The sequence below is a fragment of the Emydura macquarii genome, unplaced genomic scaffold (genome assembly GCF_026122565.2).
Source record: "Emydura macquarii macquarii isolate MOO-44397 ecotype Brisbane River unplaced genomic scaffold, CSIRO-AGI_Emac_v2 contig_318, whole genome shotgun sequence".
In the NCBI taxonomy this organism is placed as follows: domain Eukaryota; kingdom Metazoa; phylum Chordata; order Testudines; family Chelidae; genus Emydura; species Emydura macquarii.
In genome coordinates, this window is record NW_027130455.1 from 14,331,236 (window position 1) to 14,357,055 (window position 25,820).

Below are 25,820 nucleotides of genomic sequence, written 5' to 3' on the forward strand. Positions count from 1 at the left end.
CCAAAGGTAACTCCCCTGGGGGCTGAAGGGGTTCGCTGCACACTCCCCCACCCCCCAACTACACCCAGACAAGGGCACTTTTCATGGAAATTCCACAAAGTCAGTGGTGGACAAATTAGATCCCAATATATTTCCGTGCTAAATAGAATTGGGAGGGATGGTTCTCCACTGCACAGTTCCACTTGAAAGAACTTTGGAAACTTTCCTTATTGAATCATTGTGTGTCTGGTTGGTAATTGTACAGTACCCTTGTGCTGCCGTTTGCAAGGTAATTCAGTCATGGAGAGGAAGGAGAGTCCAGCTTTGGACTCGGGAGACCTGGGTTCAGTTTCCTGGTCTGCCACAGGTTTTCTGTGTGACTTTTGTCAAGTCAGCCTCTCTGTGTTCTCCATATATAAAATGGGAATGACAGTAGCTTGGTGTTGTGAGCAATGAATATATTAAAAACAGTGAAGTGCTCAGATGCTATGCCTAAGATAGTTATGTCATGTGATCATGATTCTAAGACCATCTCCTGGATTTATAAATTTTAACATTCATTTGCATTTACCAATTGTAATGCAACTACAATAGAGTTTTCTTTATTTTCATCATCAGAGTACGCTCGATTTGAGGCAAAAATCCATGACCTACGCGAGCAGATGATGAACCAAAGCATGAGTTCTGGGTCTGGCTCCCTGAGAACCAATCAGAAGCGGTCACTCTACGTCAGGTAGGCACAGAGAGTTTTTCCTGATGATAAATGTCAGCAGTTTCTCTACCAGGTGGTTTGGGGAGCTGAGGAATATAACTGAGACATGTATCATGATGTAGGTTTATATGGTTAAAAATTAATAATGCAGTGATATTAATATAAATTCTTTATGCGCCTCTATTACTAAGTCTGTCATTTCAAGGCTATTTTTAAAGAGCAGCAGAAAGTGTTATAGCAATTTTTTAAGATGAAAACTTTTACCTTTTGACAACCCACACAATATCGGGAAAAAAAGATGAGCTTTTCTATATATTAATTATTATTTATCATTTATATTGTGCTAGTGTCTTAAGGCCTCAGTTAGGTCAAGTCCCATTGGCTTGGGTACTGTCCAAACTGCTCCTGCCACAAGGAGCTTATGGTCTAAGAGGCAAAATGAAACAGGTAGGAGAAACAGCATGACAAAGATTAAAGGATGTGCATATGGTTACAGGTCTAGCTGCACCTCTGACCCCTCTCTGGTCTCTCTCCAAATGCACAAGCACAGGTATCACAGCTTCTGCCTTTACTTTTCCTTGGAGTGAAATCATGTGATTCTTCAACTCTTAAACCAGGCCCTGCTCCGCAGTACCCTGTGTATCTACTGTATTTTCCAGTTGGTCCACCTGTGTTTGATACCTGCAGTTCTTCCCTCTGGGAGTCTATGGCCAGTGGATATTACAGTGACCAGACAGCCTTTGTAAAACCAATACTGTTTAATCTGAACAGTTGGAATAAAGCATAACAAAAGAGAAAAAGGCCTTTAAAACAGTACACAGTCTACAGACCTATCTATTCTACCTAATGGCTTAGCATGCCCCGGAAGCCTAGAAAAGCCCTAATGGCTTCAGACAAGCCCATGAGTGTCTTTGTGTGACAGTCTGTTCCTCCACAGAAACTGTCTCTCAAACAACTGCGTCTGCCCTAGAGAGACACGCACTTTTTATGCAGCCAGACATCCTTTACCTTCTTAGTTTCCTGAACCGTGGCCAGGATGGCCAAGAGCAGTTTGGTGGGCTCAAGAGGAAGTCAAGCCAGTCCCCCTGCAATCAATGGCTGTTCCATTATCTTGTGACAACCCTCAATAGTTTGTTTGTCTTACCTTGAATCATTGTTTTGAATTCCTATTTGTTTCCCAACATCCCTGTTGATTAACCCCAATACACCCAACAGTAAAAATACAGCATCCGTATATTATTACAGAGTAGCCCTATGGCTGCTAAAGTGGTGGGTCAAGGGACAGCAAGGTATGGCAAGTGTGGGGACATTTTCAATGTCATTACCAATGCAGTATTTGTTCCATAAATAGTGGATTTCATTCTGCTCACAATCCAGCACCTTTCACAAGCCTCAAATTACTACACATTTTTCAAAAATCAAAACTTAACTTTAAATACAGGTAGGATATGTCTGCCTGGAAAGAGATTGAGAAGTCCCGGGTCCTCATTGGCAGCTCTTGCAGTGTAACTGACTCCATAGCTTCTGAATACATTTTTCATATGCACAAGTGCCATTTTCAAAAATTAATTTAGGCATTTAGGAGCCTAAGTCTCATTGAATATCAATGGGACTTAGGCTCCTGATGGTCAGATTTTCTAAGGAAATTAGGCACCTAAAGGCAACTAGCGGGATTTTTCAGCAGTAACTAAGCAGGTGAATCAATGGTAGTTAGTCACTGCTAAAGTGCTTTCGAAAATCCGGCCAGGCACCTGTCTGCATCTTTCGGTGTCTAAATACTTTTGAAAATCTGAGCCTAAGTGCCTTTTGAAAATGGAACATAGGTTCCTAAGTGATTTAGGCACTTTTGAAAATATTACCCTTTGTCCTACTATGCAGCTGTTTAAGTAACATCTGTTGTTTTTAAATTTGCAATTGGAAACAAACAGTTTATAATTTTATAAGATGGAGTTTGATTAAACAAAAAGCTGCAGTAGGTATCATGGTGACCTAGTAGTAGTCGTCCGATACTCTTCTGATGTCTTTTAGCCACCTGTCTAAATATCACTTCCCATACCACAAATACAAATCTGTTCTTTTATTCCAGAACTGAGCAGAAAAGCCTTTACCATAAAACCTCAAGAACCTCAGTTCATTTTTAGTTGCATAAATTCATGAAGTCAAAGCCAAAAAAAAAAGCTGGCTGTGTTCAGCTCTACTAAAAGTGTGCTTGACAAGCACTGTATTTAACATATTATTAGTATTTATTTGTAATGTGACAGAGCCTGGAGGCCCCTGTCAGGGACATGGTCTCCATTGCGTTAGGCGCTGTTGGTTCACATAATATATAGTAGTTACAAAGGTAGTTTGTGTCTTTATTAGGTACTGGGGAGGGAGATCTGGGGAGCGGGGGGAAGAAGAATGATGTGGAAAGCATGCGTGTTCTCTGAGATTCTGATTTGCTCGGACATTAAGGATAGAATCCCCTTCTCATCCAGGGACCTTCTTGTGATTCAGGCCAACTGCATTTTAGACGATCATTTTGGTAAGCATCTGTGCAGTGTGTGAAAGGACAAGATGCTGCTAATTATCCTAAAGATGTCTACATAGCTATTCCCCAGTTACAATGGAAAGTTAATGATGCCATTTTTCTTTTCTTCTTTATTTAAGATGTTGCAGTTTTGCTGTTCTGCATTGAATAAGAGCAGATTATATTAGGTTAGATTAGATAGATAGATAGATAGATAGATAATCTTGAAATGTTTTAGCCTTGCAGTTGTAATTTGGATAAATTTCATTAGTTTAGGCAGTGCGAAAACCAGAAAAGAGCAAAACAAGTTTCTCTTAAATGAGAATTATTAAAATAAATACAACTGATGCACCAGCAGCAGATGGATAGGAAGTGAGGGTCAGACTGCCCTTCTTGTGGAAAAGTGTGAGAGGAAAGGCAAACTGTGGCAGGGCCATGCAGAGTTTCCAGCAGGTCCTTCCATTCGGGATAGAGTTTGCTGCTTTCATCATGGAATGCGCAGTGGGCTCAAATGCTATAACTTGCAGATCCCCCTCACAAGACCTTGCAGGAACCACAGGATGCTGGGGTCTCCACACCAATTCTGGGGATTCCCTGTCTACCATTGTCTCTGGAAGTAGGGCTCCATGCAGCTCCTTCACCTTCTCCTGCTCCTGAAAAATGTCTTCAAGAGTAGTTCTTTAGTGCAGGGGGGGCATGCAAAAGCTAATACAGCTTCAGGCTCTGCGAAGGTTTGTGCAGATTCCCTACAGCAGCATATTTGGCCCCACCCTCTCCAGATCCCCTGTCCTATAAAAGTAGCTGATGCTTTCCTCATGCACACAGGCAATTCTACCTGCTGATTCTTGGCACAATCCAGCCCCCTAATAATTATAGCACATTTAGTCATTAACATTAAATGAAGTGTAAAGCATATACAGTATGAAGATAATGGGTCACAGAGTGCTAGAATGACATGTGTCACAACTATTTAACTGTAGTCTTAAAACCTGTATATACTAAGAATAAACCAGAGGTAGAGGTTTTTACGTAAGGAATTGTGTATCTCTTTGAATTCCTTTCTTTTATTTTGGTGGTTTGTATTCTTTTCCTACTCTGTATATTAGTTATTTCAAAGATCCATTGCTGCTTCATGGAAAATGTTCCTCTTCAGTAATATTTCTGACTCTAGACCATATTTTCTGTGTTTCTCTTTATGTGTTCTCTTTTGTAGTGGCCTCATATAAAAATACTGTCGTTGTTTCACCTGCTTCTGCTGCACCTGAAGCACTAATCCTCTGTTTGGGATGTTATCAGAATGTCCACAGAAACTAACTGCAGGGCCACAAAGAGTATTATGAAACTCGAGGTGAAGATCGAAAAATAGGAGATGATTAACTCTTATGGAACCAACATCTTCCTTGTCATGTAATTTGCTTCCGAGAGAAAGAACAAGGGAAAGAAAAACAGAAAATATGCCTTGGAGGAATTGATGTGCAATGGACTAAACAGTGGTTATTGAAAGCTCCGTTATTGCCTGGCTAAGGTTAATGGATTTGTTTTGGATCAGTTTGCTTTAATTAGAGGGCTGACACAAGGTTCTGCCTTTCACCACTTTTATTTCTTAGCAAATCAAATGCTAGCTCAAAACCTCATTGATAGGTGGGTAGGGTGAAGACTATCAATAAAGCTAAACATTGTGCTATAGGCAGATGACTTTTTAGTGTTGACTACATCCTTGTCTCTTGAACTCAGTGGTTAAAACACTTGCTCTTGCAGAATCATGTATATTGGTTTAAAACAGCTGCCAGTCCACTCTCAGTCCTCCAGAGTCACTCATGGGCTGTAGGATATGGCAATCTTTTGAAGGACTAAATCATTTAGGAAGTATAATCCTTTGGTTGAACGGAAGGCAGCCAGTGGAACTTCAGCATTAATGGTTGAGCATTGGAGGGCTCTGCTAGTGTAGACATGAAGAATCTATGCTATTGAAGTAATAGATGACCCCCAAATTGTGTGTATATGTGTGTGTGTGTACATATATATATCCGAAAGTAGATCAGTGCTCCAATTGAAAAACAGGTGTTAGAGGAAGCATACCATGCCAAAGAACCAGCCTTCCTAGGTTTATCTATCTGATTTCTAGATTAAAGGTTTTCAAGTAAATTTAGAATAAACAATCATAGTACTTTTGAATTCTTATCTATTATAGACTGGACTTCTGAAGAAATGTCTATAACTAAATATGATTACTAGGGGAGTTAACCCAGAGTTAATCTGGCTGTTTAGAATGCTGGATTAAGTAATGGCTCAGGAGATTTATGAAGACTCGGTTCCTTTCATCTTTAGCTTGCTGGTTTAAATCTGTCCAACATCCGCTGTGACAAAAAGTCATTGCATCTATAAGAGATTGTCATCTTATTTAAAGTGTTTAGATTGGTTTATTGCTGTCCAGATTTTTTTTTCCTGTATCTACACTTGCACCACCAGTGTGAGATGAAAAACCACATTTCAAATGGGGATGGACCCTCAGTCTCCGTCAACCCTTGAGATGGTCCTCCAAATCAGGGATGGGTCAACTTGATGGACACTGTAAGGTAGTTTGCACTGCTACTGCCCATGCTGTACCAGTTCTAAAGATCCTGTACAGTAAAGAGAGGCATCTCAGTCGAGTGAGCACTACATTAATTAAAAATGTTTATAAAAAGGAAACAAGATTTACTTTTGTCTTCATTTTGTTGCATTTGGTGTAAGGCACTTCCAAAGCTTTGGCAGATATCAAATTGAGTCCTTTATAGAACTACAATACCCTACGTTTTATAGACTACTATAATACTTTACACTCTATACATCACACGTGGTTCCACATCTGGTTATTGTTTTACTGTGCCTGCCTGTTAGATGAGCCTGAGATTAATGCTTAGTGGACTGCTAGAAGGTAGCGATGAACATGGTATAAAAATGAGCAAGCGGGATGGGAGACAAGGAGCCCTGAGTTTTAACCTTGGTTTTGCCGCTACTCATTGGATGACCTTCAGCAAATCTCTTCACCACTCTGTCTCAGCTTTCTCATCTCTATAATCGTGGTTTTTGTGACAGATAATTAACTAATGTTAGTATAGCTCTCTGAACACTAAAAGCATTATACATGTGTTTAAATTATTGGGTTTGTTAATTTATTTATTGAGCCACAAAGGGTAGAATGTGAACATTTGCCATGGTAATTTATCAGGATTCCATACAGCTCAAAGGAGATATGCCTTTGGAGGACATCAGGGGCTAGGAGCATTCTAGTGTGCACTCTGATTTCCAAAGCAACGAATCCTCCACTTGGTGCTATAGGCAGTACCTGCACTTACTGAACTCCTTAAAAATAGACTTGATGCCATAGTTATTCTAGCACCTGGGGAGAGCTCCGTTTTGAAAACAATCACAGGATTTCAGCTCAGGGACTGCTGTGAGTTACAGCTGAAGAGTTCAGTCACCAAAGTTTGTGAGGATTGCAAGCAGCATCCAGTGTTGGTTACATTTATAGAATGTCTGTTGTATCCACCAATTTATCCTACTTTCTTTCAGGAGGCTAAGCACTGCTATTGGCTTTAGCAAGCACTGGATTAGGCTTTAAAGATGGTATTCTCCTCTCAGATCTGCCAAGCAGATCATGATCACATTATTCCAGAGCTCTCCAAGATGTGCAGAACTCTCTGAGAACCCTAAATGTGAAAAATGAACATGTAAAGATGACAAAATTCGGCCCTGAACAGCTGGAAGAAGAATTTTCCAACTGCAAGAGAGACTCAGTAAAGATAAAATTTCACTCGACGTTTGGGTGTGGGGAAGGAGTGTTCTGAAGGGGAGTGGCAGTTTACAAATATAAAAAACTCCTCAAATACAGAAGCTATAATAGCCTGGTCTTTATGTCCTTAGATATTACTGGGTGACTCAACAGTGTAGTCTATGGCATAATCATCATATCTTGCTCCATTTATTAGAAAAACAAACTTAAGAAGTGTGGAGCATACTTCCTCTCTGCAGATTTCTCCTCAGATATGCACACACACACACACCAAACAAGCTGTAAAGGCAGCCTTTGCTGTATCCTCTGTTTCTACTTCAGTAACAAAGTGCTTTGAAATGTTAACGGTTGCATTTTAGGTTTGCTTGCTTTGCAAATCAATACTTTTCTTGGATTCTTGTCTCTTGCTCCCCATAGTTTCTTCAAAATTCATTTGCCACTTGCAGGAATACAATCAAGAGCTATTGATGCATACACACGGGCAGTGTGTTTTAGCAGACTGGATAGTTGTGTAGTCCCAGCCACAGTGCCACACCAGAAATTACTTTTCTTTCATGCTGCAAAACTTTATTACAGAATTTAGACCTTTGGGAGTGGGAAGGTGAGTTGTATCAGTGAACTTGGCCCTTAGATATTACTGTTGTTTTATTTTGATAGAGTAATCACCAGAGCTTACATAGCCCCAATTGTACACTGCAATGGCAAGATAGAAACCACTACAGCTCTCTCTTTGTATTGAAACATAAATGGAGCATAAAAGGGATTTTCATGTTTGGTAATTTGCCTTTGATTAATCTCAAGCAATTCAAACTTCCAAATTATAGCACAGACTGAAAAAGCGTGTTGCAAAGAATATCTCTAAATGGAATAATATAGAGAGAGTGCTGTCAGTAAAGCATTTATTGAATATGTTTAGAAATTGTCAGATGTGTGTCTGCCTAACCTGCATGTGCAAAATGGGTCACTGAGCTTGCAAGTGCATATTAGAGTTGGGAAATTGCAAACTGTGTAGGTAGCTACCCACGTTGCATATTACACATAAACATGCATTTTTGAATATTCTACCACCAGTGTTCAGCTATTGTTTCTATTAATATACAGTCTGGTCCATTGAATCAAAGGGATCTTGTCATTGCCTTTGATGGGAACTGGATCAGGCGCGTAACAAGGTAAAAATACAAGACTGTAATTTTCTGAGGCAGAAACAAAGCCCAAATAGAATCCATCTACAAAAGGTCTTGTGCATTTTATAAGCAGGGCAAGAATGTCTCTTTTCAGGCTGAGCTCATTCTTTTTCCCTTACTTCTTTTATGTATATCAGCTCAGTCCTCTGGTTTAGACACATTCAGCAGGGTCTGCTTCCTGACTCCCTAGTGCTTCTCGGTTTGGTTCCCTACTCCTAAAAGAAAACAGGGTTAGGACCTTCTTGGTCCTACCTGGGTAACCCCAACCAAGCCACCAGGTGGGAACCACATGGGTACATAGATTATTTCACTGTTTTGGAGCGTGGCATGGAGCTAAAATGTAGAAAAAAGTATCCAGCTTTCAGAACAATCCAAGACACTCCACATGGAATAGAACAATCAGCCCAATTAATATGCAAGAATACAGATGAAAGGTTACTTGCTGGGGTTCAAAGGTCGTGATTATTTTGTTAGCGTGTATGAAGCCTATGAACTGATGGACTGACTTCATCATATCTCCTTTCATCTGTCAAGATATTGGATGGCCAGTGAAAAACAGGGTTCCTTACCAGTAACTGTTGTTCTTCGAGATGTGTTGCTCATATCCATTCCAATATAAGTGAGTGCACGCCAGTGTGCGCGGTTCCCGGAACTTTTTTCCCCTTAGCAGACCCCGTAGGGCCGGCTCTGCTGCCCCCTGGAGTGCCGTGCACGTGCCACAGCACGAGGCACTGCCGGCCCCACGCCCCTTCAGTCCCTTCTTTCTGCCAACTCCGACAGCGGGGATGGAGGGTGGGTGTGGAATGGATATGAGCAACACATCTCGAAGAACAACAGTTACTGGTAAGTAACCCTGTTTTCTACTTCGAGTGATTGCTCATGTCCATTTCAATATAGGTGATTAAATAGCCATACGTTGGAGGTGGGTAGGAGTTACTGGTGAGCTGCTCTCAGCACGGCTCTGCCAAATCCTATGTTCTCTCTTGCCTGTTGAATGATGGCGTAGTGAGACGTGAAGGTGTGGCCCGACAACCAGGCGGCGGCTTTGCAGATGTCCTGCAGGGGCACTCTCTCCAGGAGGGCCTCAGAGGAAGCCTTAGCTCTGGTTGAATGCGCTGTGACGACACCTGGGAGTGGCACAGTCGCCTGTTCATAGTAGCACTTGGTGCAAGATGTGATGCACGCAGAGATGTGCTGGGTGGAGACCGGTGATCCTTTCATCCGGTCTCCCCCTGCGGCGAGGAGCTGTGCCAGTTTCCGGAACAGCCGCGTCTTCGATGTAGCAGGCCCGGGCTCGTCTTGCGTCTAGAGAATGCCCTCTCCGCTCCTCCTCCAAACCATGCGGTTTGGGAAAAAACACAGGGAGAGATTTATCGTGGTTACAGCGAAATTGGGAAACCATCCCAGGTGGGGAGGCTGGGCGCGGCCTCCACTGCAGCTTATCCTTATAGAATAGTGTATAAGGGAGCTCCGAAGTCAAGGCCCTAATATCGGAGATCCCCCAATCTGAGGTAATGAAGGCTACACTCCACGAAGCGTGGCAGAGGGCATGAAGCCATGGGTTCCAAGGGGGAGGGCCCCATGAACCTCGAGAGGACCAGGCTGATATCCCAGAGAGGCACCGGGTTGCGGACCTGGGGATACCGCCTCTCCACCCCATTGAGTACCCCGACCGACATGGGATGGGAGAATAAAATAGCTGCCAAGTGGACCATCAACTAGGCCAGCATCAGACCCCAGAGTACTCCAGGGTTGCTTGAGGAGGCAAGAGGCTGGCGGAATGCCCTGGGACTCCGCCCAAGGGGTAAACCATGTCCACTTAGCCTGATATATGACCTGTGTAGAAGGGTCCCTGCTAACCAGCAGGACTTGTTGGACCTGCACTGAGCAGGCTCCCTTTACCTCCATCAGCCACAGAGCTTCCAGGCCGTGAGCTGTAGAGAGTCCAGGTCCCGGTGCAACAGGTGACCGTTGTCTTGGGAGAGACGGTCGTGCCGCCTCGGGAGCCCCATGGGCGGGGCGAACGGAAGGTCCAGCAGCATGCTGAGCCAGCGCTGGCTTGGTCAGGCCTGAGCAGTGAATATGACATCCGCCCTGTCTCTGTTTATGTACAGTAGGACCTTAGGCAGGAGTGGAATGGGCGGGAACGCATACCTGAGGGTCCCCGTCCCATTACTGAGGGACGTATCTGAGACTGAGCCAGTCTCATGACCCCAGTGCAAGCCTGCACATTCCAAACCGACATGAATAGATCCTGTTGGGGGACACCCCACTTTCGGAGGATCACACTCACTACCTCTTGGTGCAGCGACCTGTCGTGGCGGGGTAGAAATGACCTGTTGAGGCGATCAGCAGTCCAGCGGAGTCGTGCCTCATGGCAAAGCCCCACGGACGGGTAGTTTCCTCGCAGAGAGATGAGGAGCACGCCCCTCCCTGCCTCTTCATGTAAAATGGCTGCAGTGTTGTCCGGCAGTGCCTGCACCACTCTGCCTGTCAGGGATCGGAGGAACAGCCTGCACGCTAGGCGAATGGCTCTCAGCTCCCCCACGGTGACCTGCAAGCACTTTTCCTCTACCGACCAGAGCCCCCGAGTGCTCAGGTTGGCACCCATGTGGGTTCCCATCCCACATACGAGCCATCGGAGCTTAAGGTGACCGACAGGATCAGTTCCGTGAAGGGAATGCCCTTCCCTACTGCCCTGGGTAATCTCCACCAGTCTAGGGAGGATAGGGCGGGTGGGGAACTGGACCACCCAGTTCAGTGGGTGTTTGCTCAGCACATATACCGAGGCCAACCATGCCTGAAGCAGGCCGCCATGTGGCCTAACAGCGATAGGCAGTGCCTGGCTGTTGTGGGGTATCGGTGCAGCTGGGAGATGATAGAGACCATCACCTCAAAACATGGCTGAGGCAGGAAGGTTCTGGCCTGGGGAGCGTCCAGGGTGGCCCGAAGGAACTCTGTGCATTTCACTGGGGTCAGTGGACGTCTGTTCGTTTATGAGCAGACCCAGCCTGCTGCATGTGGAGCAGCGTGAGTCATGCTGTCCTGCACTGGGAACCTGGACCTACCTCCTAGCAGCCAATTGTCCAGGTAGGGAAAGATTTGCACACCCTTTCGCCTCAGGTGGGCCGCCATTACCGCCACGCATGTGGTGAACACCCTTGGAGCCGAAGGTAGACCAAGGGGCAGGCTGTAAATTGGTAGTGGGAGCCAGCCACTGTTGGCTCTGGAGGATGGACCCATGAAAGTATGCGTCCTTGTAGGACGAGGGCGGCATACTAGTCTCCCGGATCCAGGCAGGGATTATGGAGACTATGGAGACCCTGCAAAACCTGAGTCTTTGATATATTTGTTCAGACGACGTAGGTCTAGTATGTTTCTCAGACCCTTGGGGGCACCCCTTCAGGATAGAAGAGCCTTAACCTGTCCCTATTTCCGTAAGATTGAAAAGGGCCTATACGGAGGTCCTGGTCGCTGCTTTGCCTCGGCTGCGACTGCCACCTGGAAACCTTGGGCGTGTAGAGGCCCAGGGAGCAAAGCGTGGCCCTGGAGTCCTTTGGCCGTGCAACTTCACATCGGTCCGATTGGAGAGGAGGGCCAACCTATGAACGGGAAGGTTCTGGATAGATTGCTGCACCTCCTGGACAGGCCTGAGGGTAGCAGCCATGAGCACGTCCTCATGGAACTTGCGAGGGCTATGGCCCTACCCGCCACGGCAGCAGCGTCATTGGACGTTTGGAGCGCTGCCTTAGCCACCATGATTCCTCCATGCAGGATGGCTGAATCCAACCTTAATGTAGGGACCCCGCTCTTGAGCAACTCCTGGTGCGCCCTGAAATCTTCCAGTGGTGCCATGTGATCCGCAGAGACTGCCTCATCCGGGAAGGAGTAACAGGACTGCCAAGGCAAGTCTTGCGGGTGCTCCCCTTGCTGAAGGGATGCTGAGTATCAAGCCTAGAGGGTGCCTCCACGGGGTCCGACTCCTCAGCCGAGGAGCGGTGTTTATGGGCCTCAGACTGTGCCAGGGCATGGACTGTACCCCTACTAGCGCTTTTGCCACCTGCTTGGATACCTTGTGGGGGCGTCGGCTGTCCCGACGACTGTCCCCCCCGTGGGACCCGAGCCGCTACACAGGTGTGTCCATGCCGGGGACTGTATTTTCGCTGCCTACTGCTGAGGGGCAGCTCTGAAGAGCCCTCAGCCTCGTGGAGAGCTGCAGCACCGCGTGGAGCCCCGGTGCCGTGTGGAGCCCCGGTGCCGCTGCGAGCTCCGGCCCCGCTTGGGGCTGAGGCGACGAGAGAGACCCGCTGTCGGCGAGAGCCCCACTGCCGCCGGGAGTTCTGGCACCGCCTGGGGCTGTGGTGCCAGGAGAGCCCCGCTGCCGGCGGGAGCCCTGCTATTGCTGGGAGCTCCGGCCCCGCTTTTTTTTTTTATTCTTCTTCTTCTTCTTGGGCTGCGGCGCCACGAGACTCACTGCCCATGGGAGCCCCGCTGCAACTGGGTTGGGGCTGCAGGCCAGAAGAGACCCGCTGCTGCCGGGAGCTCCGGCACCGGTGGAACCAGCACTGCCCCGGGGGGCTCGGTTCCGGGGTGGGTTTGCAGCGCCGCCGACCTGCTGGGGGAGCGTCCTCGCTCTACCCCCGGTGGCCGTCTGGCGGGAGATCGTCCTCCCCGTACCGGGGATCTCCACCACCCTTCAGGGGGACCCACGCGGGCTTGCCCCGGGACCACGGCTCCTTCTCCCTCGGCGGAGGGGTGGAGGGCGCGGAAGTGGCGTAGGCAAGCCAACAAGGCAGGGGCACTCTCCCACTCCCAGGAGTCAGGGGTGGCTCCCTGCTCAGAGATGCAGACCCGGAGAGGAATCGACGGGCCGTGGCCGGTGCATCTCTGTACTCGACCCTGCCCATACCCGCGGCGCAGGGGAGTGTCCGCGCTCCCCGCGCTCTGCTCGTCGCTGGCACCGGGGATGCTGCTCGCCTAGTCGAATCCGGTGCCGACGGTGCGCTCTGCACCGAGGTGACGCACGGTGCCAAGGGGGGCAGGACGGCCCAGACACAGCCTGCGATCAGAGCAAGGCTTTAAACCTGATCTCTCCATCTGGGCTCACTGTTTAATAGCCTGGCATATCTTACTCTGTCTTTCCTGTTCGCTCTCCTCCCATGCACTTAAGGTACCGAGCAGGGGCGGAGAGGGGGGGTTTAAGACTAGGCGGCCGGGACATAGCCCGGCCACCTTAAGTCCGTCAGGGACTTCTTATTAAACTAGACTACTTAACAACTACTTAAATTAACTAGGGTACTTCGACTAACAAAGAGATCAAAGAAGGGGACTGGCACTTGCAGAGAGCAATTGCTAGTTCCATGCCACCGCCACGGGCGGAAAGAAGAGACTGAGGGGGCATGGGGCCGGCAGTGCCTCATGTGCTGTGGCATGCGCACGGCACGCCAGGGGGAACCAGAGCCGGCCCTACAGGGTCTGCTAAGGGGAAAAAAGTTCCAGGAACCATGCACGTTAGCGTGCACTCACCTATATTGGAATGGATATGAGCAATCACTCGAAGTAGAACCTATTTTGCTCATCTTTTCTGTATGCTGAATATATAGTAACTTCAGATATAAAGGAAATGAATAAGTCAAGAACTAGTATGGGGGGGAGAGTTATTGTAGGATAAGAGAGATTGATTTTTAGAGGTGCTAATTGGCTTTAGTGGGTGCTCAGTGCCTCTGAAAATCAGGCCCATAAGCTTTCAGAGATTCTTAATTAAGGTCCCAATATGGTGTGTGTATGCTGCAGCCAAATTGCCATTTTCCATGTAAAAGATGAGTATAAAAACTGTTAATCTGGAGACATTCACAGCTCAGTGGATCTTAAGTTGATACTTTAACCTCTGCTAGTGTTCTGGTGTGAAATGAAAAATGTGATATGCTGAAAGTACAGTGATATGCCTGATATATACTTTGGGTGTATGAAATTTTATATGCCTAATATATGGTTAGGTTGGACTATTAGCTGCCTAATGACCTGGCTAAAGATTTCTCTAACACTGTGCTTATTATCTCAACATATTTTCCTGCTGTATTAATATTTAAATATTTAATAGTTTTTAAAAGGTAAAGTTGGTTTTACAGATGTTGAGAATGGACAGCAAAGATTGAAAGTATCACCACAAAAAAGTCAAAGCATTCTCATGTCAGATTCTGACACCAACCTTCACACATGCCTCCTTATATTTACATTACGGTTGAGGCAGTACGTTGCTGTCAAGGAAAGATGAACCAATTCAGTCAAACTGAGCCAGAGATGAGAATATCAACCCACTGCTGATGCACTGGCTTCTTTCTGAGACTTCCCTAATAATGGCACCCTAGAATGGACTATGCACCTTTCAAAGACCTAAATTCATTGTGCAGCCAGGTTTTCCAGGCACACAGCAACACATCCAGCTCAGCTACCGGCTGCTGGGAACAGGGCTGCACAGATGCCTCCCAGAGATCTCTCTTTGTGGGAGGTGGTGCCATCTTTACCAAGAAGGCCCTTGCAGGGGGATGACAGGAAGAGTCCATTTTATCATGTGTAGTTGGGCCTTTAAAACAGTTTTTCAGGTCCCCTTCCCAAATGTAACATACTGCTGTCCACCATGATTGCATCTTGGTGCATGAAGGTGGCCTGAAGATTTTGGGTAGGGTTAGTGAGATGATATTATGGAGCCCCCCAAAACTCACCCTTTTTGTTTTAAAAAAAGGGGGGTGATCTCTGGGCCCCCCTGCTGCAGGAAAGGTGGAGCCAGTGCTATGCTGGGATCTGTGCATATTGCCATTATTTTAAGAAGTGTTTCAAGGGACGATTTTCCAGCTGGTGAGTTGTAATTTATTATGGGTCTGATCCTACAAAACACTGAACACTTCCTGTTAAATGTTGAGCACCCTCAATTCCCATGGCACTCAGCACCTGGCAGGATAAAATCCTATGGAATAAATTACAGGTTACAGTAGTTCGTTGTTGTATAGGATGACAACCTCTGGTTTAAATTCTTTATTGTACAATATAGACAGTAGATTCATCCTTTATAACATGTATTTTGCTATTGCGTCTCATTTCCCTATTAAGGTCATTCTTAGAGAATTGTATTTCTTTACCTTGCCAGTGGATCTCTTTAAGTACCACCTGCATCTAATTTTGTGCTAAATTATGGGCTGCTCAGTGAAATCATAAACTAAATACTGAATTATTAATGCCTGTTGGAACAGCTTCTCTTTTAGCAAATATGGTAGAAATAAGCGGCACACTTCTGGCCATTTTCCTTGTTGTTCTGTATCATAAGATATTTAAACAATGTCTCAGAATAGGTAATAGTCTTGATGTGTGAAGCGTGTGCTAAGAAAGCAGTGCACCTTTTATTTTCTTAGGAGATGCTTTAATAGTTTTTAAATACACATATATATTCAGTTTCTCAGATCCCCAGTGGGACTGCCGGCTTCATAGTTCAGTGCCTCATTCAGAGGGGGAAGTCTCAACTAGAATAGAGACGTTTTCTAAAGCAGAAGACAATGATGAAAAAATTTGGCTCTGTTTAAGAGTATGGGAATAAGATCCTTGAAATATTTAAATAACCAAAACAGCCACAATTTCAGATGGCCTGATTTTTAAATACAGATTCAGAACATGGTCAATTAAGACAGGAAAAAGTGACAACAAAGATAAATTGTCTGTAACTTAAAATGGCTGAAAGTGAGTCAAGAAAACATGCATCTAGGGCTTTTCTGTTCCATTAAAAATATAATTTAGTCTCTGACAAACAGCTTTTATGATTTAGATGATTTAGCTTTTATGATTTAGCTTTTATGATGTTTCCATATCAACAGCTAAGAAAGGACATTGGTTAGTTAATTGTTCAGTGAGATGCTGGGAAAGTACAAGCCAAGTTAGAACATAGATGTAGACAAGGAAGCCAATGGAGGCAAAATGCCCCCATAAATTTAGTCAAGGTGGGCAGTATACATTTGTGTTCAATGCAAACCAATACAAACTCTCAAGGTTGCTGAGTCAGCGGGCAAATGAGAAACAGAAATAGTAATGCTTCGCACCTATTGAAGTGCTTCCCATCTGAGGATCTTGAATAAATGGACCACAGAGACACAGCAGAGCAGACCGCCCTCTAAACTATAGATCATAAAGTTCAGATGAGTATTGTTGTGATAGAAGGTTATCCAGGAGGAGAGGAGTGAGAATTTCCCCATGAAGGAACTTTCCAAAAAAGATAAATGAGGAGAATCTTTCCTTCACAGTGAGGAAATCCATCCATGAGAAGGGGACTCAGTTGTGTTAATTAAGCAGGCCCTGGTGGTCGAAGGGCTCTATCATATCATCTTGTTTTGCCTATCATCAGAAACATCGATGGCAGTGTGTACTATACAGTGAGCGTGAGGAGAATACAGTAAATTGCCTCACAGAAATTAAGGTCCATACAGAGCACAAAAGTGGCTCCAACTTATGATTCTCTGCTATCACACTATCTAACCAGAGAACAAAGTCCTGCAGCAGAAGGTCTGGACCTCATTGGCTTGCGACCATTATCCAGCCCTGGCACCATGCATCTGAATGGGTATCGTGCAGCTAGTTTGCTGGGATCTCCTGACTGGGCTGCTGTGGCTGTCTTGCAGGGTCTCCTTGTTCAGGGTAATGTGGGTGCTGTGCAGCCAGTCTGCCTAAAACTACCAGAGGCATGCCAATGGCTGGACATGAGTTTGGCAGTGAATCGATTTAAGGGAGGGGTTGATCAGACCAAGTAGGTTGCTGTACAGAAGTCCTAACACTGGTGCTGTTGCTCTGTTTCTGTGTATCTCCCACACGGTCAGTGGGAAGGTGGGACTTGATTCTGCCTGCATGTGTAAGGTATGGGAGCACCTATCTGCTGTTTTATCTCCTGTGGAGCCTCTTGCTATAGCTCATACCTCTCTCACCAGTATTTTATTTATTTATTTATTTTATCGATAAATACAGAAGACCAGAAATTTCTACTAGACCTAATTAGGTAAAGTTAGTGTCAGAATGTCACTTACTAAGTGAAATTCAAACAATTAAAATAAACCACTCAGTTTCATGAATGTTTTTGGGTTTTTTTTAGTCCATTCTGTTGCTATTGGAAACATTCCCACTCCTCCACCCCAGACATTACACAACTCCATTTATAAATACACCCGCTAGTTGCTATTACAATAGAGGATGTGTATTGCTACGCATCTATTGCCTACGCGCAAGGTAATTTCATGTTGCTAACTTTGCTGCAGCTCCAGAACTACTTCCTCACATGCTAGGTAGAAGCCATGAAGATCTGATTTCCAAGTGCCGAAATGTGCTGTATCAGAAGTACTGTTTTCTGGAGATAGTAATTCTGACCTAAGGCTAAAGTTCCATTTGGGAGGGAAGCAGTTACTTGGGGATGTAAGCAGATATTAGTATTCCCATATATCTCTAAGTATTTCAGGCTTGACTGTGCCATTTTTGGAATAATTTTGAGAATAGCATTCTGAGGAGGTTACCTCCCCCTTTCCATTTCAAAGATGGGTCAATATTTTTCTTCTTCCTGGAGACCAGAAATGTATGTAATCCTCCCTCTTAACAGCCATTATCTCCTCTGTCACATTTTCTCTTCGTTATGACTTTAGGACAGTTTAGAATTCATATTGAGATTGTGGTGAATGATTGCTGTAATTACTCCTTTCATTCGATTCTGTAAACTAGTGTTTAAAGATAAGGATTGTCAGTTATCAGTCATGAAATAAAAACTTATCCTTATGGTCATCAAGTACTATTGTGACACCTTGTCATGGATGGATCATAAATATAGTGTCAGATTTAAATCCTGTCAACAGTTTTCTGCAGGAACAGCCAGTCTGTTTTTCAATTTGTTTGTCAAGATTTATGCTTTTGGGAAATGTTAACTCTGACTTTACCGGAATTAAAGTTTAACTTTGTGGTAGAAAAAATGCCCCCAGTCTCTTTAAGCCATATCTATAAAAGGAAACTGACTCCTGCTTGACAATATTTGTCAGTAGCCATTTCTTCCTTGAAATGATTTTGAAAACAGTTTAACTGGTAGTGTAGAGAGGACAAAAATGTTTTTATCACCATTACAGAGAACATGACAGAGGAAAGGTTCCCAATCTGATTCAGAGTTTCAGGATTCAACCACTGCTTCTATAATATCATTGAAAATTGTTTTGTCTTATTTATGCCAGCAGTTGATCCTTTTTCAACACTGGTTCAGTGAGGACCTATGCAACAGTGAGGATATGCAGACAAAGCTTTATAGCAAACAGAAAAGACGTATAAAACACTTTCTGATACTGTGACTCTGCCCTAATCCTTCTTCCAACCAGGAAATTAAAGTTGGATTGATAGCCCGTTGAGGCAGAAGTTTATTAGAATTGTAGGGCCTGATTCTGATCTCTCACCTGTGTTTCTCCATAGAAGCAACACTGATTATTTTTTATTTACAACGGTGTAAGCAAGGTCAAAACCAGGCTCATAATGTTGTTATTAGAGCTGTGTGAAAATCCATGCAGCCGTTCATGGGAGTTATGTCTTTTAACCATCTTTGAATTATAATCACATCAGTTTCAGTTTGGATTTTGGGCAGTAATGAACCCAGAATTTCAGAGTGAAACTTACTCCTATCTGCAGGTTTCACCTGGTTTCAGGTCAGAACCATGTGAAACCATGGTTTCCGAGAGTGAAACTCAAAAATCTGCCTTTAATCACTAGAAAGTGGGTATGAGTTCACTTGAAATGCTCACAGACTTCAGCAAAGCCCTCAGCAAAACTGAGCTGAATTTTAAGCTTTGTGATAGAGTATCAGGAACACACATCAGCAAGTCATGCTTTATGAATTAACTACCGTGACATTAATTGGATCAGAATAGCAAGAACAAGCAATATAAAGTAATAAAATGAATTTTATTTGCTGACTTTGTACATGTGTATGCTTGCATACATAAGAACGTTCAAATTCAATTTCAGTCTTTGGTTGTCTCCAGTCAATTGCCACCAGCTGACCAGTCAATTTGAACTCGGCATGCCAGAATACTCCAGATGTTACAGGTGCAATAACCACATGCAGTCACCTCAGTTCTTAAAATTTCAGACACTACTAGTAATGAAGCCTCTAAAGTAGGAGAGCATGATGTGGGTTTCATTTAGTTATTATACATTACCCAACTTTAATTTGTTCACATTAATCAGGTAGTACTCAGAACACGCCTAAGGACATGCTGAATTGTAAGCTTCATTATCTGAATGTGTGTATGAACTTTCCTTACAGTTGTCATGTGGATGTGGATCATGGGGTTTTTTTCCCCTTGATGCTTTTCAGGATTCCTATACTTTTGTCATTTTGTTAGCATGCTTTGGTTTATAGTTTTTGTTGGCTGCTAAGATACAGATATTGCACAATATTGAAGCAAAACATGGGTCCATTAAAAACTCTGAAATTTGTTTTGTCACGTCCTCTCTTCAGTCAGTGAGTTTATCTGCTTTCAATTTAACATTGCTAGAAGGTCAACTTACTAAACTGTCTTCTATTTTCTCATAAAGAGCTGTGCAGTTATTAGGAAAAGGCAGGACAAAATTCAGTCTATTGTTTTGGCATTAATAAGAAGTTAGGTAGCTTTGGTTCAAGACAGCAAGAGACTTAGAAAAACCATACTCAAAGAAATAACAAATGATGTACAAGATGTTCTTCCAACTGAGCCTACTAAATAGGGAATGTAACTGAAATAATTACCTTAATGCAAGGAGAGTAGAAGTGTCTGAACCTGGAGAGTCTGAGAAGAGGCAGCAGTTACCCCCACAATAAGTTATGAAGGAGTTTGGACAATGGATCGTTTCAGATTACTTCTATTTTATTTGAACTGCAGTATTCCAAATGTGTTAGACACCATACAGACATGCAAGCATGTTTTCTTTAGCATGGAGGCTAGACACAGAGGCCCCGAATCACCTTTTTCAATGCTTTTTTATAGCGGTGTAATACTACTAACTATAGTGGAGCAACTCCTTCATTGCATTGGTGTAAGTGAAAGGTTAATCAGGCCCAGAATTTTTAGGTTTGATGATTTTAATGGTTGAAAGAGGATACTTCAGATTTTGTGGAGGGTTCAAGTTTTTGAGTATGCACCTGATCAGCTGAGGTTGTTAGCTGAGTTTATGTGGTGCAAGGTGGATTTGATCCGCATGGACATACTCATAATTTTTAATTTGAGTTCACTTTTGCAAATCTTCCAGTGCTCTCCCTTTTGAGGAACTTTATAAAAATATTAATCTATTGTGGTTGGCTTCTGAATGTTCTATATATTGAAATTCTCTACATGCTCAGTGCATTATGCCATAGGATTCCTATTCACATTTCTACAAGACCATTAGTCTCTGAAGAAATTCCAAAGTTGCAGTGGATATGAATTTAAATATGGATTTTGTTGTATTCAGATAGATAAGCCTACAGACTGAGGAAATGATTTTGTGATTCTGTTATGTACATTCAGTAACAATTAAGTCTTTGACTCCTTTACCAGGTGCTAAACAAACAAACAAATACAAAAAACACAAAAACCTTACAACAATATAGCCTATGTTGCCATTTACATTTAGTGAAAACTAACACTTAACATGACAGTATTTATTAATCAAATCCTAAATAGTGTCTAGGGGTAGTATTATGCCCTCATTATCTAGGCAAAAGTCCCATTAAACTGAACAGAAATTTAACACGATCAGCTACTGCTATATGAAGCCCTGCATGGTTAGTGAATAGAAAGAACATGGAATTTCTATCTGTGCTCTTCTGACTAGAAATCAGGTTGCTGTATGCCTAAGGAACCTTCATGTTCAGATTCTGCATTGACTGGGCCATATAAGTGCTCAGAGGTATTGTTACATAGAAACTGATGCTGAAGAGCTGTGATAAGTTGTTTGTTTATTGTAGGACTCCTGCTTGAAGCTATTGAAGACATAATAGATTTTGAATAAGTGATCTGAGAGCCTTTGAGTCTTCATTCTCTGAACTTTTCAAGGTCACAATGTGATATGAAACTTCTGAGTTAGAAATATGAAAAGACACTGGGATTGATGCTAATGCATTGCCAAAACTTGTTTGCAGATCATAAAAATGGAACTGGATTATACCTGCAGGCAAAATAAATAGAAAAGAAAAGGTAATGAATGGAGTTTTTGATTAGTTTTTTGTGGGGTAGAATGTGCCCATTTAACATCACAGGATTAAATACAGATTAATGTGACCTAGGCCCAGATCATACCCTCCCAGAGGAAAACCCATTGGAAGGCCAGAGTTTGGCTGAAATTTTGCCCTTGAGACTGCAGACATTCTGCCTCATCATACATTGGGGAGATGGTTTGCTCTCTCATCGAGTGATTGCTCATATGCATTCCAATATAGGTGAGTGCGCGCCCCGTGCACGAGTCTCCGGAAGCTTTTTTGCCCTAGCAACCCCCGCAAGGTCGGCTCCGGTGCCCCCTGGAGCGCCGAGCTCATACCACGGTATATATGGCACCACCGACCCTGCGGGTCCCCAGTTCCTTCTTTCCGCCCGTGACGGTAGCTGGAACGCTTGCCCCTTGCTATCACAAGCAAGTAGCAACCCTTGTTCTTTCTTTTTTCAATTGTTATCATTGTTACAACAGTTAAGATTAGTGTTAAGTAGTTTATAGTGTTAAGAATAGTGTTAAGTAGTAGGAATTAGCCCTTAGGGGCTTGGACTGAGCCATGCTAGGCTCGACCGGCTTTAAAGCCTGCGCGACCTGTGCAAAGGCCTTCCCTGTCAGCGATCTCCATGACAGATGCCTTCGATGCCTCAGGGAACTGCATCGTAAGGAAAAATGTAAAATTTGCAAAGCCTTCAAACCCCGAACACAAAAGGAGCGGGATGCTCGCCTGAAGGCTATATTAATGGAGTCAGCACTTCAACCCGACTCCGAACCCTCCAGGTCTCTAGCGGCACCAAGCGTGTCATCGGTGCAGAGCGCTCCACGAACATCCCATATTTGATACATCCAGAGCGTTTACATGGTTATTCAGACTTCACTCTTCTCATTGGACTCCATAGCACTTTTAGAAGCCATGGATACCCAGTTCTCCAACTTAGCCACAATCTCTTTTTGTTGAGGGGATTGCAGTGTGGAATGGGAATCCAAGTGAGATAACGCTTACAGGGCAAGAATTATTTTATGTGAGGAAATCCCAACAGATTTTAACAAAGATGATGACATGAAGTAGGGGTCTCCACACAACTCTGCTCCCTCCTTGACTAGTCCCAGATCTCTAAAACTGGAAAAGCCCGAATTCATGGAGTATGCACAGAGAAGCTTCTGACCAACTCTTTTGAAAAAATATCATCCCAGTCCAGTTTCTGGTCCTTGCATCCCTCCTTGTGGCAAAAGACAGAAAAATGATGTAGCCAATGAGTTAGAGTCTTCAGTTTAGCACATTTTTCTTCAGAGCTGCTTATGGGAATCAGCCATCTGTTCAACATCAGGATCAGCTGAGCTTTCATAGCCTTCAAACTTCCAACAGTTCTAAGTATCTTTTCTTTGCAAATAGTAAACAAGGACTGTTTTTGTTGCACCCAGAAAAGATTAGGGTCAAAGGATATACATATGATTTATGTGAAATATGACCACAAAGACAAATTGGCTCCAGTTGCATATTGTTAAATATTGTACCCACTGACATTATAGGCAAAATTTTCCAAAGGACTTTCTGTTAATGCAGTTTGCTCCAGAAAAACTGGAACCTGCATAGTTTGCACCTGGAATTCAATTGCAGATGAAGACTTGGTACCTATTCCTCACACCTACCTGAATGCAGGTACAATTTTTGCAGATGAAAATTACACTTTCAAAACGGGAAGTGGTCCTCAGACATTTAGTAACTTTACCCTCCTAGAATATAGGATCAGAAATCTGCCCTGATGTTCACCCTAAACATTGCCATAAGTATTAGTAGAGTTTCATGGGTCAATGACAACAACAACAACAACAATAAAAGCCCATGAATCCACCTTTCTTGAAATGTAGATATCTATAGAAATGAATAAACTCATCAGATCTGTTGAGGAATGTTCATATCAAAATGAAATGGCCCTTCATATAAACTGGGACAGTCATTCATTAATTGACGTGATGATCTGAGACTAAAAGAGATTATTCATCATTTCTGTAAATGAGTTTCTCCCCATGTGCATACACATTAATCTTTTCATCTCAGATAGCGGTACGGCAAGCCTAATTATTTTTAAAATTCATATCTTGACTTCTTAGCTTCTTTCATTGACATAAGCAGCAGTCTACATAAATTTGCTAAATTTTCTTTCTGCCAATATTTTGTCTGTTATTGACATCACCTGTTTGCCAGTAAATGTTAGTTACATGGGTAAAAGATGGATGTAGGTGTTTGTTTCTTGCCTGCCCTTATTGTAACTTATGAATTGGCTGTACATTCTTATTCTTCAAAAGGGGACCTGCAGCAAAACTTCAAAAGGGCCTGGAAAGTTGTACCTCTCTGTCACTATGAAGGAGTCACTGCTGCAGATTTGAGACCATATGTTTGCAATTGAAAATTACAGTCATCCAAATAGTTTTGATGCCTTATTGAGCCTGCTTCTTACAAAGGAACAGATTGTGGGTGGTCCTTGCAAAAGTGAGCAAGGGGAGGTGATGACACAAGGAATTTTTCATCCTCTTGCCTCCTCTACTCCATGCAGGGGCATGCTACAGTTGCAGTCTCTGAGATCTCCTGTGTGCATGGACTACTCCCAGTCCCTGCAGTACAGTGAGCATACGTTCTGAATGCCAACAAGCTGAAGTAAGCATAATACATCCTAAACTCTTCAGGGGCACCACCACACTGCCCCCAGTATAGATATGTGTCTTACAGGCACATCTGGATGGTCCAGTGGTTAGGGCACTAATCTTGCGCTTGGAAGCCCTTGATTCAGTGTTTCAGCACCACCACACACTTCCTGTGTGAAAGGTCCAGACCCTCAAAGGCATTTCTTTCCCTTGATTTCAGTGGTAGTAAGGTGCCTAAATACCTTTGAGGACCTGGAGCTCTGTGCTTCAATTCCCCCTCTGTATAACAGGGAAATGGTATTTCCCTACTTTGTAGGCATATTCTGAGGATAAATACATTATAAGATTGTGAGATGCTCAGAAACTATAGTAATGAGTGCCATAGAAGTACCTTAGGTAGAATTTCATTAGCCTGCTCTTTAAGTCTTTATGAACCTGAAATCGATATTGCAGTTGTTCGGCGTTTTGGCTGTCTCAGGATTAAGCTCTAAATATGCCAGTTTTAGAGCAGGTGCCCTGTTCCACGTGGTGAAGCACGTTCCTTGAAAATATACTTGCCCACACACATTGCTTTTTGCCCTAGAGTCAGAAGAAAATTAATGTAGTTCTGCTTTTCAGTGCTTGTCTCTTGGGTAATATTTTGAAAATGTATCCCATTCCTTCAAATAAATTTGTACTGTTGTGATCCAGTTGTGTATTTTATTTGACCTATTTTTTGGCTGGCGCAGGTTAAATCCTGAGCGCATTTCAGAGAGAACATCATGACCCTTTTCTATCAGACTACTTTGCATTCAATTTTTGTTTCCTTACTGCCCTCTCATTAGTATGCAAATGAAAGAGCCATTTTTTAAAAATGTAACAGCTTTAAATGTGTGTTTCATTACTGGAAAAATTCTTCCCAATTGCTTAGCCTTGCAATACACTTTGTTATACTTAGATTACAATGTAGGCTCATCCATTCAATAATGTTGCCATTTCCCCAACTCTCATAAGACAACAGCTAAGTCATAATAGACCATCAAGAGTTCCTTCCACTGCCAGTGTTTCTTTTCTCTCATGCAAATCACCCCCATGATTAATCAGAAAAAAATAGAAAATAAAAGAATGTTAATTACTTGAAAGCACATTTCAGTGCCTGACACAGACCTAGGGATAATGCTGTTCCACCAGTTGAGTTACTAATAGTATTTAACAATTGGTTTGTTCAATACACAAGCATTTGTAATAAACTCAAATTCATCCTTTATCTAGGTCCGTTAAAGTCAATGGTGTTACATTTGGTTCAGTCAGAATTCTTGTGCTCTGAGATACAATCTGTTCCCCCCACCCCCACCCCGGTCTGCTCCCAGGACAGTGCAACAATGCATTGCCCCTTGTTCAGGGCTTAGGAGAGAGCCACAAGTTTAGCCCATTGTTTGTCCTTTGTTATTTATCCAGCACTAGATTTAGTACAATTATATTTGCTTCTGTCTTTTCATGAAGACCCACTCATTCTTGCTTTATGTGGTATCACTAGCTAAAGAAAAAGGGTCATAAAATTATCCTTAAAATTCATGTTAACTGGAAATGAGTTATTAACATACCATAATAATTAATAACAAAATATAACATAGTAGTTGCCATGCTATAGAGTTCTGATTTTTTCAAGCTCTCACATGACTAGTAACAATATACCGTATAGGTCACCTTTTAATTTCTGTCACTTCACTCTTGTCTCTCATTCTGTCCTTCCCACTAACTCCTAATCCTCAGCTTTTCTTTATGATCTCTTGACAGAAGATAATCTCATTTTATTTAATC

At 43.4% G+C, this 25,820-nt stretch overlaps 1 protein-coding gene across 3 annotated transcripts in view; it reads left to right on the forward strand.

The window, feature by feature from the left end:
• LOC137166958 (disks large homolog 2-like) overlaps positions 1-25,820 on the forward strand; it is a 623,160-nt gene that overhangs the window by 485,647 nt on the left and 111,693 nt on the right. For all 3 annotated transcript variants that reach the window (XM_067568887.1, XM_067568895.1, XM_067568902.1), the window contains one exon: positions 598-712. In XM_067568887.1, the coding sequence (XP_067424988.1) occupies positions 598-712 (115 nt within the window). The remainder of the gene's footprint in view (positions 1-597; positions 713-25,820) is intronic.